General features: G+C 57.2%; 1 protein-coding gene across 1 annotated transcript in view; it reads left to right on the top strand.

The window, feature by feature from the left end:
• The window catches only part of Sgsm1 (small G protein signaling modulator 1), a 44752-nt gene that overhangs the window by 15704 nt on the left and 16194 nt on the right, over positions 1-12854 (top strand). Inside the window, exons 8-15 of the mRNA XM_048342756.1 lie at positions 43-174; positions 2509-2633; positions 4186-4253; positions 5048-5211; positions 5693-5825; positions 8088-8226; positions 9987-10051; positions 11065-11210. Of these exons, the coding sequence (XP_048198713.1) occupies positions 43-174; positions 2509-2633; positions 4186-4253; positions 5048-5211; positions 5693-5825; positions 8088-8226; positions 9987-10051; positions 11065-11210 (972 nt within the window). The remainder of the gene's footprint in view (positions 1-42; positions 175-2508; positions 2634-4185; positions 4254-5047; positions 5212-5692; positions 5826-8087; positions 8227-9986; positions 10052-11064; positions 11211-12854) is intronic.

The raw sequence follows: 12854 nt of genomic DNA, 5'->3' as shown, positions 1-12854 counted from the left end.
GGTCACTCCAGGGCTGTCCCTCTGCATCCCTCCACGTACCAGATACAGAAGAGGCACTCGAGTGGCAGCATGGATGACCGGCCGGCCCTCTCTGCCCGGGACTATGTGGAGTCCTTGCACCAGAACTCTCGGGCCACTTTGCTGTATGGCAAAAACAACGTCCTGGTCCAGCCGGTGAGCTGCCCAGGGCCTCTCTCTGAGGGTCCACATCCAGGCTGGGGACGGGGAGTTTCCTTTAGCTCTGGGTTGCTTCTCCACCTGTCCATTCATCCATTCCTCTGTCTGTCTACCCATCCACCATACCTCAATCCTTCCATCCATCCAGCCAGCCAGCCATTTATCCATCTCCCATCCATCCATTCATTTGTCTATCCATCATCTACCCATCTGTCTACCAACCCACCCATTTATCTATTTATCTATCTGCCTATCTACCCACCCATCCATCCATCCACCCACACACCCACACACCTTCCCATCCATCCATCCACCCATCCATCCATCCATCCGCCCATCTATCCATCCATCCATCTGCCAACACACACATCCATTCATCTGCTCACTATTCATCTACCAAGTCAGCCATCCATTATCTAGTCACCTACCTATCTATCCACCTGCCAATATATTCATCCATTGACCACCCACCCATTCATTTCTCCATCCACCCACTTCTCAATAACTCCATCCATCATCTACCCATCAATATATGCATCCATGCTCCCACCCACCCAGCTACCATCCATCTACTCATCATCTTCATTCATCCACCCTTTCAGTCATCCATCTGCCAACATGTCCACTCATTATCCACCCGCCCACCCATCTATCTGTTCATTCATCCATCCACCTGCTAATTTCTCCAGCTAGCTATGCAACCAGGCACTCTCTTCTGTTCTCTAGCCCACTCATCTTTTCATCTGTGCACCCACCCCCACTTGATGCCTGTATTTGCATCTGCCCTCCTGCCCATCATCTTCCCATCTTCCTCTCCACTCCATTGCCCATTGATTTCCCACCCCATCCCTCCACTTCCTGTCCCCTCCCCATGGATGACAGATACTCAGTCACTACCCCATCCCTCCACTTCCAGTCCAACCCCCCTGTCTCCCCCCCACCCAGGGAGGGGCTGTTCTACCTGGTCACACTGAAGCCTGTAGAGGTGAACAGGATTAATGATTTTAATTCACCACGTGCTGTTGCCATTACTTAGTCACCTTCTTTGCTCTGGCACCTGGCCAGGTTCCAGGAAGGGTGGGGAGTGGTGTGCACGCAGCTTGTGCTCTCAGGAAGTGTCTCTTTTGGTCACCTCTCTTCATGGCCAGCATGGTGACTGGGCTCTGGTGGGAGGAAGTGGGAGAACTCTCAGCTCAGGGGTCCCTGGGTGACCCCAAGCACTGACAAATTATGCTGGTGGCCCTCGACTTGATTTTGTAAATAAAGCTTTATTGAAACAGCCACAACCATTAGATTCCGTATTGCCCATGACTGCTTCCGGGATGTGGTGGCAGAGCTGATTGGTTGCAGTGAAGCCTGCATGGCTCCCCCAAGCAAAGACAAGTCCCTGGCAGTCCCTTGGCATGGGAAGTGTGGTGGCCTCTGAACCCAGGAGTGGAGGGAGCTCAGAGACCTCAGGCTTGGGTCTGAGCTCCACACAGTGTGGGCTGCTGCCTTGTGGTCTCCCACAGGGAGGGGAAGTGTTCACTCCTCATGCTAGAGGCTATCGGTGCTTTGAAAGACGTTCAGTAAACCATCCTATCCTCCATGTGTTATGCACAGCCACACGCCGAAGCCGGTAGGAGTGGGGGCTGACCTGGTGCACAGCTATGGCCGAGCACTGGTGCCAGGGCCCGCCCCCACGTGAGCAATATGGCAATGGGTGGACGCAGGCCCCGGATGCCTCTCCCTGTGGGGCTTCCAGCAGTGGGTTCCGCCGAGTGTGACAGGCCAGGACACGCTCTGCACGTGCTCAGTGCCTAGTCAGTGCCAGGCCGGTCCCTGCCTGGGCTGCCGTCCTCCTGTCTGAGCCACAGTGGCAGTGCCCATCCTGCACCTGGGAAAGCAGGGCAGCCGGAGGGCAGGGGGTCCCGAAGGCAGATTCTGAGGCGGTTGCCCCTCTGTGGGGGTAGCAGTTTCTAGTAATGGATAGGGGGTGCCTCCACATTCTCTGCCTTGGGATTGGCTGAGAGTCATGCCTGTTCTGTGGCTTGGAGACATGGAGCCCCTGGCTGGCTCTAAAGGAACCCAGGGCAGAGAGCCCCTGGACCCCAGGTGACCCAGACAGGGGGGCATGTGGGTGCTGCAGGCTTGAGCCATTCTGAAGCTCCATTGCGGGTGGATCTGCTCCATACAAAACCCAGGGTATCTTGGTGGCTGTGGCCTTGCAAGCCATTGAACCCAAGCACTTGGCTTCAGTGACTCCTGGTTGAGCCAGCAGGACCAGCGTCTCTGTTGCTGCCCAGCTCCAGCAGGGCTGCCGGGCCTGAGCCCCTCCCTCTGCCTCTGCAGAGGGATGACATGGAGGCGGTGCCTGGCTACCTGTCCCTGCACCAGACGGCGGACATAATGACCCTGAAGTGGACGCCCAACCAGCTGATGAACGGGTCCGTGGGGGACCTGGACTACGAGAGGAGGTAGGAGTGGGGCTCTTGTGTGCACAAACAGGCATGTGTGTGCATGTGTGTGTGCATGCATGCATGTGTGTTCCCGCACCCAGACCCCTCCCAGCACTTCACTCTGCTCAGGGTAGGCAGCAGGTGGGTGGAAGCTGGGATAGCTCAGCTCTCCCCAGCTCAGGGCTCCCTCAGGAAGGCCCTGTCGTGGGGCGGTGCCCTGGTCCAGAACTTCCTCATCTCCAGTCTCGGACTCAGCTCTTCCCGGCCACCCAGCTGCTAGTGGATCCCAAGAGTCCTGAGTCTTTCCCATGGCCTTTGTGCAGCTATAGTCATGTGACCAACCTGGGAACTCACCCCCAGACTTTGGGGCCCTGAGATGCAGGACCCTCCTGCGGTGCACCTCATCCTGCCCTGCCAGCACGCAGCATGCAGAAGGAGCTGGGGCAGCAGAGTCTGGGAGGATCTGACCTCTCATCAAATGTCCACAGCTCCTCCCCGGTGGGAAGGCAGCTGTGGAGGAAGGAAAGGAAGGGATTTTTTTTTTTTTTTTTGGTGCCGGTCCTGGGGCTTGAACTCAGGGCCTGGCCTCTACCCCTTAACTTCCTCACTCAAGGCTGGAGCCCTGTCACTTGAGCCACAGCTCTACTTTCTGCTTTTTGGTGGTTGACTGGAGATAAAAATCTCACTCACTTTCCTGCTCCAGCTGGCTTCCAACCATGATTCTCAGATCTCAGGCTCCTGAGTAGCTATCACCTGGCTGAAAAATCTTCCCTCAAGTCATACTGAGGAAGCCAATGACCAGCCAAAGACATGGGAAAAAGGAGGCTGTGGGCCCAGGTCCTCACGCTGCGAGTCCCGTTTCTGACTCTGTGTGTGTACAGCCACATACTGTCTCACAGAGACTGTGTCCCAAGGACATTTTTGTGGCTGAGTCTTCTGAAGTGCTGGTTCTAGCTCCCTTCCCAGCCTCACTGTGAGATCCCATTTCACAGAGGAGGAAACTGAGGCTCAGGAACCTTGGAACCTGGGATGTCAGAGCCACTGAGTGGCTGTCCTGACATCTTCCTGTACACACAGACAGCATGGCGGAGAAGGTGACAGGAACCCAGGCCCAGCTGCCATAAACATGGGTTCATGAGAACTGCAGGAACCTGGGGGTACAGGCTTCAGGCATGGATGGATCCAGGCCCTCAAACAATGACACTGGAGCTTTTTCACTCTCCAGGGACTCCATCCGCATGTCGGCTTTTCCTGGTCCCCATTCTAGATGCCTCTAGGCCCTGGAGCGTCTCCTGGTCACTGGAGCACGAGCCTCATCAAGCATCTCACTGGCTCCGCATGGGTCACTGTGCTCAGGACGCTGGCGCATGACAATTGGCCAGTCCTGGGTCACGTGATCCTCTGGGCCACAGGGCCTGGGGATTGACTCCCCCAGACAGTGGAGGTGCTGGAGAGCAGAGGGGACAGACTGGGCAGGGACGGACACATGCCAGGAGTGCTGGGGCCCAGGGAGGGGTGGGAGCCCGGGAGGTCAGCGGGCTGTCCTTACAAATCCCTGGTCCTCTTCCAGTGTCTATTGGGACTATGCCATGACCATTCGCCTGGAGGAGATTGTTTACCTGCACTGTCACCAGCAAGGTGGGCACCGGGGGAGCCATGGGCACACCCAGGCAGGCATCTTGGGCCCCTCCTGACCCCCCTCGTCCACTTGTTAGTGTCAGGAGCCAACAGGGCCTCCCCCATGTAGAATGGCAGCGGTGTAGTGGTCAGAACAGCCCAGCCATGGGGTGACCTCGTTCCCAAGCCGGAAGCCGAGCCACACAGCCATCAACTCCAGAGCCCAGACTTGAACCTAGATCTCCACAAGGTAAAGCTCTGCAGACTAAGGAAACACCGCTTCCATTACTCCTTCCAAGAAGCACAGAGGCCCCGCCGGCTCTAGAAAGACAGAGGCCTGGACCTCACCAATGCATAAAACTCAATATTTTATGTCTTTAAAAAGACAGACCTGGGTTCCAATCTAGGCTTTGCTACTTACAGCTGTGTGAGCTTGGACAAGATAACCAATCACTCCGAGCCTTAGTTTCATCATGTAGAAATTAGGCCATGACAAATAGGGATGTTGTGAGCTTCACAAAAAGATCCTGTCTGTAACCACCATGCCAGTGTTCAGTAAGTGCTCTCTCGCCTGGCCTGAGCCAGCCAGGGCCTGGAGGATTTTGAACCGAAGTCAGGCAGGGTCACAGGGGGCTGAGGAGGGGCCCCAAGAAGCTGGCTCTGGGTCTCATCCTGTCGCTCCCCATGGTGGATGGCAGGGGGCTTGGGGGGGCCCCAGAGCCTGGGGTCTGGGTTGGCCGAGGGGGAGGGGTGTCCATCGCCCTACCTCGCATGACTTCCTGCTGGTCTTCCCCGCCGGTCGGTGGCCGTGGCAGTGGACAGTGGTGGCACCGTGGTGCTGGTCAGCCAGGACGGCATCCAGAGGTCGCCCTTCCGCTTCCCCAAGGGCGGGCACCTGCTGCAGTTCCTCTCCTGCCTGGAGAACGGGCTGCTCCCCCACGGACAGCTGGACCCGCCGCTCTGGTCGCAGCGTGGGAAGGTGAGCTGGGAGGCGGGGTGGGCCCGGGCAGGAGGTGGCCATGACTCAGGGCTCTGGACCCCGCCGTGGCCCTGTGGGTGTGTGCACGTCCCACTGAGGCCCTCTGAGGTGTGGGGCCCAGGGACAGGCTGGGGGGACCTGGGGACAGGCTGGGGGGAACCTGGGGACAGGGGGAGCTAGGGGTGAGGGGGTAGCTAGGGACAAGCTGGGGGGGGAGACCTGGGGACAGGGGCTGGGGATAGGTGGGGCTGGGGATGAGGGGGAGCTGGGGACAGGCTGGGGGGACCTGGGGACAGGGGGGCTGGGGCAGGGAGTAGCTAGGGACAGTCTGGGGGGACCTGAAGACAGGGGCTGGGGACAGGCAGGGATGGGGGTGGGGGGCTGGGGACAGAAGGGGTTGGGGACAGGAGGGGAAGGGGACAGGAGGGGCTGGGGATGAGAGGGAGGGTCTGGGGACAGGTGTTGAGATGCGTTCTTGCAGGGCAAAGTGTTTCCCAAGCTCCGCAAGCGGAGCCCTCCGGGTTCCTCCGAGTCCACGTCTTCAGACAAGGAGGAAGACGAGGCCACGGATTATGTGTTCCGCATCCTCTACCCCGGCATGCAGTCTGAGCTGGGTAAGCCGCTGCCTGAGCCGACTAGCAAGCACTCTACTTAGCTGGTGAATTAAGCTACTATTGAGATGTGGCTGGGTAGCATACCCCAATCATCCCAACTACTCGGGAAAACGAAATTGAGAGGTTCAAAGTTCAAGGTCAAAATGTTTATGGAGATGCCATCTCAACACACAAGCCTGGCTGAGCATGGTGGCTGGCTGCTGTAATCTCAGGTATATGGGAAGTATGTCTAGAAGGATGACAGTCCAAGGGGGCAGGCATGGCCGTCAGGGCTCCAGCCCCCTGGCTCCACCATGCTTTTCCTTCCTGGCCTGCTGGCACCAGCACTCATGTCCCCACATGCCCCACATGATAGAACCCTGACCGTGTTGTGCCCAGCCCTCTGTAGAGCCTCTCTGTGCTTCCAGGACCCTTACCAGGTTGAGACCCGCAGGGGCCCGTTGCCCCTTCCTCCCCCAGCCCATTCACGCCAGGTTACCCACCTACAAATGGCGGCTCCCTCCTGGGGATGTGGAGCCCCCTGGCTGTGGTGGGACCTGGCCAGTGGAGCAGAGGCCTGCTGAGCCTGTGTTCAGACACATAGCGTGGGACAGCCGCGGATGGGGGAGCAACTCCGGGCACCGCAGGATGCTAAGCAGCACCCCACCCTCTCACTGCAAACCTCTGCCCTCTCATGTGTGATGGCAGAATCCCTGGGAGGACGGGGAACAGAGCTGGCCCCGGCTGAGACCGTGGGCATACAGAATGGAAACCATCAGCGCCTCCCCCCGCCCCCCTGTGGCACTGTCACCTGACTCATCCTGTTCACACCTCAATTCCCTATCTGGGAAATGGGGAGAACCGCCCCCCCACACACACACCCTCAGGACTGTATTCCAGGAGGCCAAACAATGCCCATACCACACCTGCTGAGCCATCCCGGCTGCTGCTCAACACAGCAGTGGTCCCAGGCGTCCTGTGTTCTGCCTTCCCCATGTCTGACCTCATGCCATTCCTAGCAAAGCCCAGAGGAGGAAACAGACACAGAGAGGTTGAGCAATGGCTCCAAGGCCACACAGAGAATTCCTGGCCTCCACTGAGCTTTGAACCAGCCCTCTGGCCTTTTCACCTTAGTCTCAGGGTCAGGTTCAGCAGAAGGCAGCTCACTCTGTGGCTCAGGGATCCACTGGTGATGTCTTGTAGAACGAGGACTGGGACAGAAGCTGTGCTGGTCACATCCTCCCTGGATGTTTTTCTGGAACATTCGAGGGGTTCACTGACCTCTTGGACAGCTCCTGGTGGGGACTGCATGGGGCAGGAGAGTATTAACAGCTGTGGGCTGTGCAAGGCCCATCCTGTGAGCCCAGCAGGGAGGGGTGGCCGGTCAGCCTTAGAGCCCAGGGGCACCAGTATGGTGCCAGTCCTCCCCTAGCTTCCACAGCAGCCAAGGAGGGGCTGGGCAACCCAGGCTCCAAAAATGAGGATGGGATGCCTGGCACTGGTGTCTCACTTGTCATTCTGCTACTCAGCAGGCTGAGATCCAGAGGATCACAGTTTGATGCCACCCTGGGCAGCAAAGTCCACAAGTCTCCATATCCAAAATAGCCAGAAAAATACTGGAGGTGCGGCTCAGGTAGTAGAGCACCAGCTGTGAACAAGGAAGCCAAGCAAGTCCAAGCTCCAGTGCCACCAAGATGCATGCAAACACACACATGGATTTCAGTGCTCTGCCTCCAATTGGCTCTGTTTTAGCAGGAGAGGGATACATGATGGGCTATGGCTCTCGAACGAGCATCCCATGTGGTTTTGGGAGTCCTCAGTCTGTTGTCTGGCCCACTGGTAGAGCATCTTTGTAACTCTGGCCCCCCTCAGACTTTCTGGGGTATCTAGCCCCTGGGACTGTGGGGACTCAAGCGCCCCCCACACCCAGGCCCTTGCAGGAATGCCCAGCAGCCCCCCACCCCCAATCACCATCCATCCTTTGTGCCCAGGCTGCCTGCCTGGGCTTGGGTCTCTCGCTCATTCTGTGGCTATCGTCTGCTCTGCCCATCTTCTGGAGCCTGCCAGCCTTGTGGTGACTGGTGCTGGACATGGTGGGCTCCAGGGCTTCCGCAGAAGGCCATCAGGGCCGGGCTTTGCCGCGCACACATCGGGGTCTTCCTCCCCCCTCCCGCCCCGGGCCAGCCCGGGAGCAGGGAACTGCTTGCTTTGAGGGTAAAGCTTCTGTGACTTGCAAAGACGTAACCAGAGCTCTCCCTCTGCCCCTTCTCCTCCTCACCCCAGTCCCCCAGGACCTCATGGATGTCTCTGAGAACAGCCTCCCGTCTTTGTGGCAGCCCGGTCCCCGGAAGTCCTCCTGCTCATCCTGCTCACACAATAGCTCAGCCGAGGGTGGCTCCAACAATGGCTGCAACCATGAGAGGTAGGCGGGCGTCAGGAGGGACCCAGGATCCACTGAGGATGTGTGGGTACCCCTTTGCTACCCTGCACTGAATGTGGAGTCCGTGGGATCCACCAGAGCACCGTTAGCTTCTAGCTGTTCCCGATTGCTTCACGTGTATCTGTCAGGATGAGCAAAGTGATGCTGCCGTAACCAAGAGCCCTCAGAGCAGATGTACCTTGCTCACCGCATACCTGTCACGAGTCCACAGACAGCTGCATTCTCCACCAGTAAAGGCCCCAGCCAGAGGCTGCAGGTGTCATCTCTGCTCCCACATGGGCCCGGAGATGTGGCCCTACTATGTGCCTGTGATACAATTGGACAAGAGTGGCAGACATCTCAGTTTGCTTAGTGTGTATGACCTCTAAGGAATGAACCCAGTCGTGGTCTAAAGCACCCAGCACACATTACCCAGCCAATGGGACCCGGCACCTGGTGCCTAGTACATAGTACCCAGCACGCAGTAGTGCCCCACAGGTAACACTTGCTGTTCGATGGTACAAATCTCCTCTCAAGCCCAGAGCTCTGTCTCTCTGCGGCTACTCAGCCAATGAAAGAGTCTTTTTTTTTTTTTTTTTTTTTGCCAGTCCTGGGCCTTGGACTCAGGGCCTGAGCACTGTCCCTGGCTTCTTTTTGCTCAAGGCTAGCACCCTGCCACTTCTGGCCGTTTTCTGTATATGTGGTGCTGGGGAATTGAATCCAGGGCTTCATGCATACGAGGCAAGCACTCTTGCCACTGGGCCCTATTCCCAGCCCAGTGCAAGAGTCTGATAGGGCTTTGCATGGGCCCTGCCTGGCCAGGTCTGGAGAATGAGAACATTCGACTTTTGTCCTGGCAGGGCTTCCATTTGGTCCAGGAGTGCAGGGGTGGGGTAGGCTGGGGAGGGTGGCAGGTGTCTGATGTTGCCAAGCCCAGGGCTTTGCTGTGTGTGGCTCCAGCCCCCCTCCTGGCTCAGACCCTGCATTTACATCACGCCATGATCAAGGGAGTGCTGTACTCCTAAGGGTGGGACTGACATTTAATGTAACTGAGACTCTCAAATTTAACATGAATGACATGGTGGGGTGGGGAACCTCCCCCCTTTTCCCTCCCCCTCTGCTACCAGGACTGTTTTCCTGAAGCCTTGACTGAGCTGGATCCACGCAGGGCCCAGGAATCCTGGTGACTCCTGTACCAGGCCGGTCATCTCCATGGGTCATTGGGAGACACCGCTTTTCCCAATGCTGCCTTACATACCTGTAATGACGGGGAGCTCACCACCGTGCAGTGAGCCAAGCAGGCCCTGTGTGATTCTTATATAACCTATAACCTGAGCCTGACCCTCACCCCCAGCAACGTGAAGAGCGCACTTCCCAGGCCGTGCTCCGTGTATGCACCATGGGAACCCAGCTCTGTCCCCTGCCCTGCCCCCTGGCATGGTCGGGCACCTCCTGGGATGTCTAGAAAACCTTGTCCTCCTCTTCCTTCCCACCCTCTGCAGGAGCTACCTTCCACAGCTTTTGTCTTCTGCAACACCAGGGCTTTACTCCCCTCTCCCCCTTTTCAGCCAAAGCAGCACCCAGAATGGCACACGAGGGGCGTGGCATGTTGCGCACTCTGCAGTCAGTCCATCGGGCTCTGTGTGCTGGCTCGGCTCCCCTGGTCTGGGCTGGCCGCTCACGGCTGGCCCGTGGCGCATCTGTGTGGAGGAGCTGGGCTGCAGGCAGCTCTGACCTCAGCTGCTCTGCTTCTCTCTCCACAGAGCTCCCCTGAAGCTTCTCTGTGACAATATGAAGTACCAGATCCTTTCCAGAGCCTTCTACGGATGTGCGTATTGTGTCTCCCTTGTGGGTAGGATCTGTTGCAGTCATTTGTGGAGTGCTTACTTCGTGCACGCCAGTGGTGATGGAGGAAGGGGCTGGCTGCTCCGTTTCCCCCATGCCTGCTTTCAGCGAAGTGGCAGGGACCTCTCCAAGACTCAGTTTCCCCATCCACACACAGACAAGGCTTATCCCTGGGCCCTCAGAAAGGACCGTGGGCCGTGGGGACAGCGGTTTGATTTAGTCGTCACCACATCCCCACAAAGGGCTTTAGGACTGAATGAATACCACATGTTCCCTCCCCTATTACTTAGGACTGCATGCTGTAGTTGCTCAGTAAATGTCAGTTTCTTTCTGTGGTAGGAGAGTAAAGCAGCTGGATCCCTTCCCAGGCTCTTACAAATTAAGCTTGTAGTACAGGAATACTGGTTGGGTTCCTATTTTTCAGAGCAGAGACTAAGGCACAGAGAGGCAAAGTGACTTTCCAAAGGTACCACAGCTATGCATAGAAAAGCTGGGATTTGAACCCTAGTCCACCTGTGTAGTTGGGCTTTTTTCCCTCTCCCCATATGGATTCCTCACATGTTTTATTTCCCTAGCCTCACAACTTAGCTGAGAGAGAAAACCCTTGGATTTCTTTCTTGATTGTACTAGAGTTTGAACTCAGGACTTTGTATTCGTTAGGCGGGTGGTCTACCACTTGAACCACTCCTCCAGCCCTTTTCTGTGCTGTTTGTTCTTGAGATGGGATCCCACTATCTGCCCAGGCCCATGCCTGGACTGCAGTTTGCCTATTTTCAGCTTCTCCTTGTCACTGGGATGGCAGGCATGCACCACCTTGCCCGGCCTCTCCTGCTGAGAGAGTCTTGTGAACTTTGCTGCCCAGAGCTGTGCTAGAACCGCTATCCTCTAGAGTATCTAGGACAACAGACATCGGGGGCAGGGTCGGGGACAGGTGGCCTGGGTGTGGGACGGGCAGAAGGTGGTGGGGTACCTTACCTCCCCCGCCTCCTCCCCCAGGGCTGGCCTACTGCAGGCACCTGTCCACCGTGCGGACCCACCTATCGGCCCTGGTTAATCACGTGATCGTGTCCCCAGCTCTGCCCTGCGATGCCAGGCAGGGGCTGACGGCCGGGATCTGGGAGCAGTACCTTCAGGACAGCACCGTGAGTAGGCCTGGGCAGGGCTGAGACTCAGGGAGGCTGAGAACCACGCCCTGCTAGCGGAGACCCAAAAGGGCCTGCCGGAGTCCCACACTGGCCCCTTGGGAGTTCCCTCCGCCTCCCAAGACATATCAGGTGGGGCCCGCCCGCTCAGCATCCAGAATGTGGCTGCTGACACAAAAGCCCGGCAGAGCAAGGAGCACCCTCACTCCTCACTGACCTGCCATGGCCACAGTGAGCAACCGACTTCCTTCGCAGGCCATGTGTGTTGGTATATATGAAACAGCTGAATTTTGTCTTTAGACCTGGGTCCCATTCTTATTGAGATCTGAAAACTGAGGTTCTAAGGCAGCCTGGAGCAGAACAGACTCTGATTAACCAGCAAAAAGCCAGGATGGAGATATGACTCAAGTGGTAGAGCACCAGTTGTGAAGCCAGAAAGCCGAGTGGGCAGAGGCCCCTGAGTCCAAACTCTGGTGCTGGCCCGCCTTCCTTCATTCCTTTCTTCCTCCCTCCTCTCTCTTTTGAGACAGGGTCTCCCTATGTTGCCCAGGCTGGCCTTGAACTCATGTTTCTCCTGCCTCAGCCTCCTCCGTGCTGGTATCACCCCACCACCTCCAACTGTCTTCCTGAAAATTTATTCCAAACATTATTGCAGCCAACACCTTTTTGTACTGGTGTTTGTACTTCGAGAACAGGTTCCTCGAAGCCAGGCTGACTGATGCATTTTAAAACTGGCAACAGACGAGCCAGCTCACTTTCTCAAGCCTCTGAGTGCTGGCTTCCCAAGGGGCTGGGAAGGCGGCTGGTGTCTGGCTCAGCCCTGGCTGCGCTGGTGTAGCGTGTCTGGGAGAGGAGCCCAGGAGCCTATGTTTCCCCTAAGTTCCCCCAGTGCTTTGGTATCTGTCGGTGGAGGAAGCATTCAAAGGCCCAGCCGACTGCCTCAGTTCATCATAAGTGAACCGTGAGCTGGGCACTAGTGGCGCGCGCGCACACACAGACAGACACACACACACATAGACACACAGCTAAAGGTTGTGAATCCCGAGAGAGCATAGCTGCTGGTGCGTGCGTGGTAGTGGGAGTGTTTGTGCTTTATTTGGTGCTGGATCCTGACAAATAATATTCCTGAATAAGCACAGGATGAAACACGGATTGAGAATTAAGTAAAAGTGTGAGTCACGGCTGCTGGCCTTTTCACTTCTTTTTCTATAAAAAGAAGACACTGTCCTTTCCCCTTCCACCAGCAGTGCACAGAGGGCATGTCAAACAGAACAGCCTTGCAGATGGCCTTGCACCATGGCCCACACCTGGCTGCACTGGCTGCCTTCTCCCCTTGGGGCCCTGGGGTTAGGGGAGCCTGGGGTTTGGGACACCTAGGGTCTGGGGCATCTGGAGTCTAGGGCACCTGGGGTCTGGGCATCTGGGGTCTGGGGTCTGGGACATCTGGAGTCTGGGGTGCCTCGGGTTTGGGCATCTAGGGTCTGGGGGGTCTGGTTTCTGGGACATGTGGGATTTGGGAACCTGGGGTTTGGGACGCCTGGGGTCTGGGGCCCTTAGCTTCTGGGACACCTGGGGTCTGGGACATCTGGGGGTTGGGGCCCTGGGGTCTGGGACGCCTGGGGTCTGGTACATCTGGGGGTTGGA

This window comes from Perognathus longimembris, chromosome 3 (genome assembly GCF_023159225.1).
Source record: "Perognathus longimembris pacificus isolate PPM17 chromosome 3, ASM2315922v1, whole genome shotgun sequence".
NCBI classification, from domain to species: Eukaryota; Metazoa; Chordata; class Mammalia; order Rodentia; family Heteromyidae; genus Perognathus; species Perognathus longimembris.
The sequence above is the reverse complement of the archived record's forward strand: the minus strand, read 5'-3'. Positions and strand labels throughout refer to the sequence as shown.